This window comes from Eimeria tenella, genomic scaffold (assembly GCF_000499545.2).
Source record: "Eimeria tenella Houghton genomic scaffold, Eth_scaff4193, whole genome shotgun sequence".
Lineage (NCBI taxonomy): Eukaryota > Apicomplexa > Conoidasida > Eucoccidiorida > Eimeriidae > Eimeria > Eimeria tenella.
The window spans coordinates 1-2,783 of record NW_013545106.1 but is presented as its reverse complement, the minus strand read 5'-3'; the positions used below and the strand labels follow the sequence as shown (position 1 = coordinate 2,783).

Below are 2,783 nucleotides of genomic sequence, written 5' to 3'. Positions count from 1 at the left end.
CTGCAGCAGCAGCAGCAGCAGCAGCAGCAGCAGCAGCAGCAGTAACAGCAGCAGCAGTAGCATTAACAGCTGCTGCTGCAGCGACGGCGATTCAAAAGGAGCTTGAAGCCAGCGCCAGCAGCCGCAGAGCCAGCAGCAGCAGCAGCAAAAACAGCAGCAGCAGCAGCAGCAGCAGCAGCAGCACCTGAGTCTCTCCCTAAGTCTAGGATCTTGAGTAGCAACACAAAGTTTTCTTTGCTGCTGGCTGCTGGCAAGACTAACAATACAACCATAAGCATCAGGAAGGGGGGGCCCCCCTTCTGTACCCTTTTTGGGGGCCCCCAGGGGGGCCCCTTGGGGGCCCCGTGCGCCGGCGGGGGGCCCCCCAGCTGCTGCTGGCTGCTGCGCTAGGTGCCGCGCTGCTGCTGCTGCTGCTGCCTGTATGCTCTGCTGCTGCTGCTGCTGCTGCTGCTTCTTGCTGCTGCTGCTGAAGTCGTCAGGCAGGGCCCCCCCAACCAGCGCTGGGTGGTGAAGAAACTTCTGCTTTGGGATGTTTAGGGTCTTGCTGCTGCTGCTGCTGCTGCTAGAGTTGCTGCTGCTGCTGCTGCTGCTGATGGGAAAGTCTCCTTCGTCGCTGCTGTCCGCGAAAAGCTGCCTTTTAACGGGTTTGTGCTGCTGCTGCTGCTGCTGCTGCTGCTGCTGCTGTGAGCTCGACATGTCGCTTTTATCTTCTGCTGCAACTGTTGCTGCTGCTGCGCTGCTGCTGCTTTCTGTTGCTGCTCTCCTCTTCTTCTTTGGCGGCTCTGGGGCTGCTGCAGCATCTGCAGCTTCGTGTACTGCTGCTGCTGCTGCTGCTGCCTCTTTTGCTGGTGCTGCTGCTTCATCTGCTGCCACTGCTGCTGTTGCAGTTCCTTCTGCTGCTGCTGCTGCGCTTCCTTCTGCTGCTGCTGCATCTGAGTCATCTAGGACTGGGGTAGCAAGTGCAGCAGCAGCTTCAGCAGCAGCAGCTGCTGCTGCTGCTGCTGCTTGTTCAGCATGCTGGCAAGGGTAGCTGCAGCAGCCGCAGCAGCCGCAAACCCTAAACCCTAAACCCTAACCCTAGCCTTAAACCCTAGAAGGGGCCACCGCTGCGGGCTGTCCAATAAAAGGGTTTACAGAAGGGATCAGGGTTTAGGGTTTAGAGTCCCACTAGGGTTTAGGGTTTAGGGTTTACAGCTCACCGTCTGTAGCGCTTTGCTGCTGCAGCAGCACCCTCGGCCCCCGGGAGGCTCCGCAGCTCTTTTAAGATGCAGGGGGTCATCACTGCAGCCACAAACCCTAAACCCTAAACCCTAAACCCTAAACCCTAAAGTCTGCTTCTCCAGGGCACAGCTGCAGCAAAACACGGGCTGCATCGGCTCTCCAGTTGTTGCTGACTGTTGCGAAAGGGGCTAGGGTTTAGGGTTTGTCAAAGTTCGGGTAGGGTTTAGGGTTTAGGGTTTAGGGTTTACGCATGGTGGTTTTGCCGCAGAGCACTCGCGGCAGCAGCTCTGCTGCATTTACTTTGTGGCGAAGACAGGCCGCCACGAAGGTCCCGTCGACTGAGCCAAACCCTAAACCCTAAACCCTAATCCCTAAACCCTAAACCCTAGGCCCGGGCTCTCAAGGGTGGGCGGGGGAGGCTACGGTTTGCAAAACCCCTATTTTAGGGTTTCAAAAGAGCCCCCCACAAGGGGGCGCCCGGCGGCGGGCTTAGGGAACCGAGGGTTTAGGGTTTAGGGTTTAGGGTTTAGGGTTTCTTACCAATGAGTTGGTAGGGCTCCTGAATGCCGAAGTTTGCTGCATAGAAGCGCATTATCTTTTTGAAGTTCTTGCGCCGGCTAACCCTCATTTTCAAAACCCTAAACCCTAAACCCTAAACCCTCGTTCCTGAGACTTGAGCCGGGGGCTGCAGCAGCACTGCTGCTCTTCGGGCCCCGGACCAGAGAAGCGCTACTGCTGCTGTTGCTGCTACTGCTGCTGCCGTTGTTGCTGCTGCCTTTGCTGCGTTTGCTGCTGCTGCTGCTGCTCTCCTGCTGCTGCTCGCGCCGCGGCGGCGATCTTCTTTGAGTGCAGCAGGAAACTCCCTGCAAACCCTCAGCCCTAAACCCTAAACCCTAAAATCTAGGTCCTAAACCTCAAACCCTAAACCTTAAACCCTATTTCAGGAAGGATTTGCATGCAGAAGGACAGCCCCAACAGTGGGGCCCCTGTGCCCTCTGGGGCCCCTCTGAGACAGGAGCAGCAGCAGCAGCAGCAACCTTGCTGCTGCTGCTGCTGCTGCTGTGTGTCCCGATGTTTTAATCATGCAGAAAGGGAATTAAAAATTGGCTCGGTAGAGAAGGGTTTAGGGTTTAGGGTTTAGGGTTTAGGGTTTGGGGTTTAGGGTTTGGAAGTGGCTCTGACCTACTGCAGCTGTCGAGACACCGCAGGCGGTGTTGTGAGCCAAGGGTTTGAAGCTCGTGTAAACAAGCCCTAGGGTTTAGGGTTTAGGGTTTAGGGTTTAGGGTTTGTTTCCCAGGGGGTGTACACGCGTGAGAGCCCACTTCCCCCTTCCAGGGCTTTCTGTCTCCCACAGCAGCAGCAGCAGCAAGAACAGCAGCGCAGCAGCAGCAAGCGCAGCAGCAGCAGCAAGCGCAACAGCAGCAGCAGCAAGATGTCGTCTGCGGATCCGTCGCTGCGTGCGTCGCCCGCGTGGCTGGCACACAGCTCGGAGCTGAGCAGCAGCAGCAACAGCAGCAGCAGCAGCAGCAGCAGCAGCAGCTGCAGCAGCAGCAGCAGCCGCC

At 57.6% G+C, this 2,783-nt stretch overlaps 1 protein-coding gene across 1 annotated transcript; it reads right to left on the bottom strand.

Moving 5' to 3' along the window:
- Nucleotides 1-184: 184 nt before the first annotated feature.
- Nucleotides 185-1,849, bottom strand: ETH_00035790 (uncharacterized protein; the record flags this gene model as incomplete). Its single annotated transcript, XM_013379933.1, has 4 exons — nucleotides 185-1,030; nucleotides 1,200-1,281; nucleotides 1,470-1,559; nucleotides 1,762-1,849. Coding segments are annotated over 4 exons (1,106 nt in total), but the record flags the coding sequence as incomplete, so codon positions are not given.
- Nucleotides 1,850-2,783: the final 934 nt, after the last annotated feature.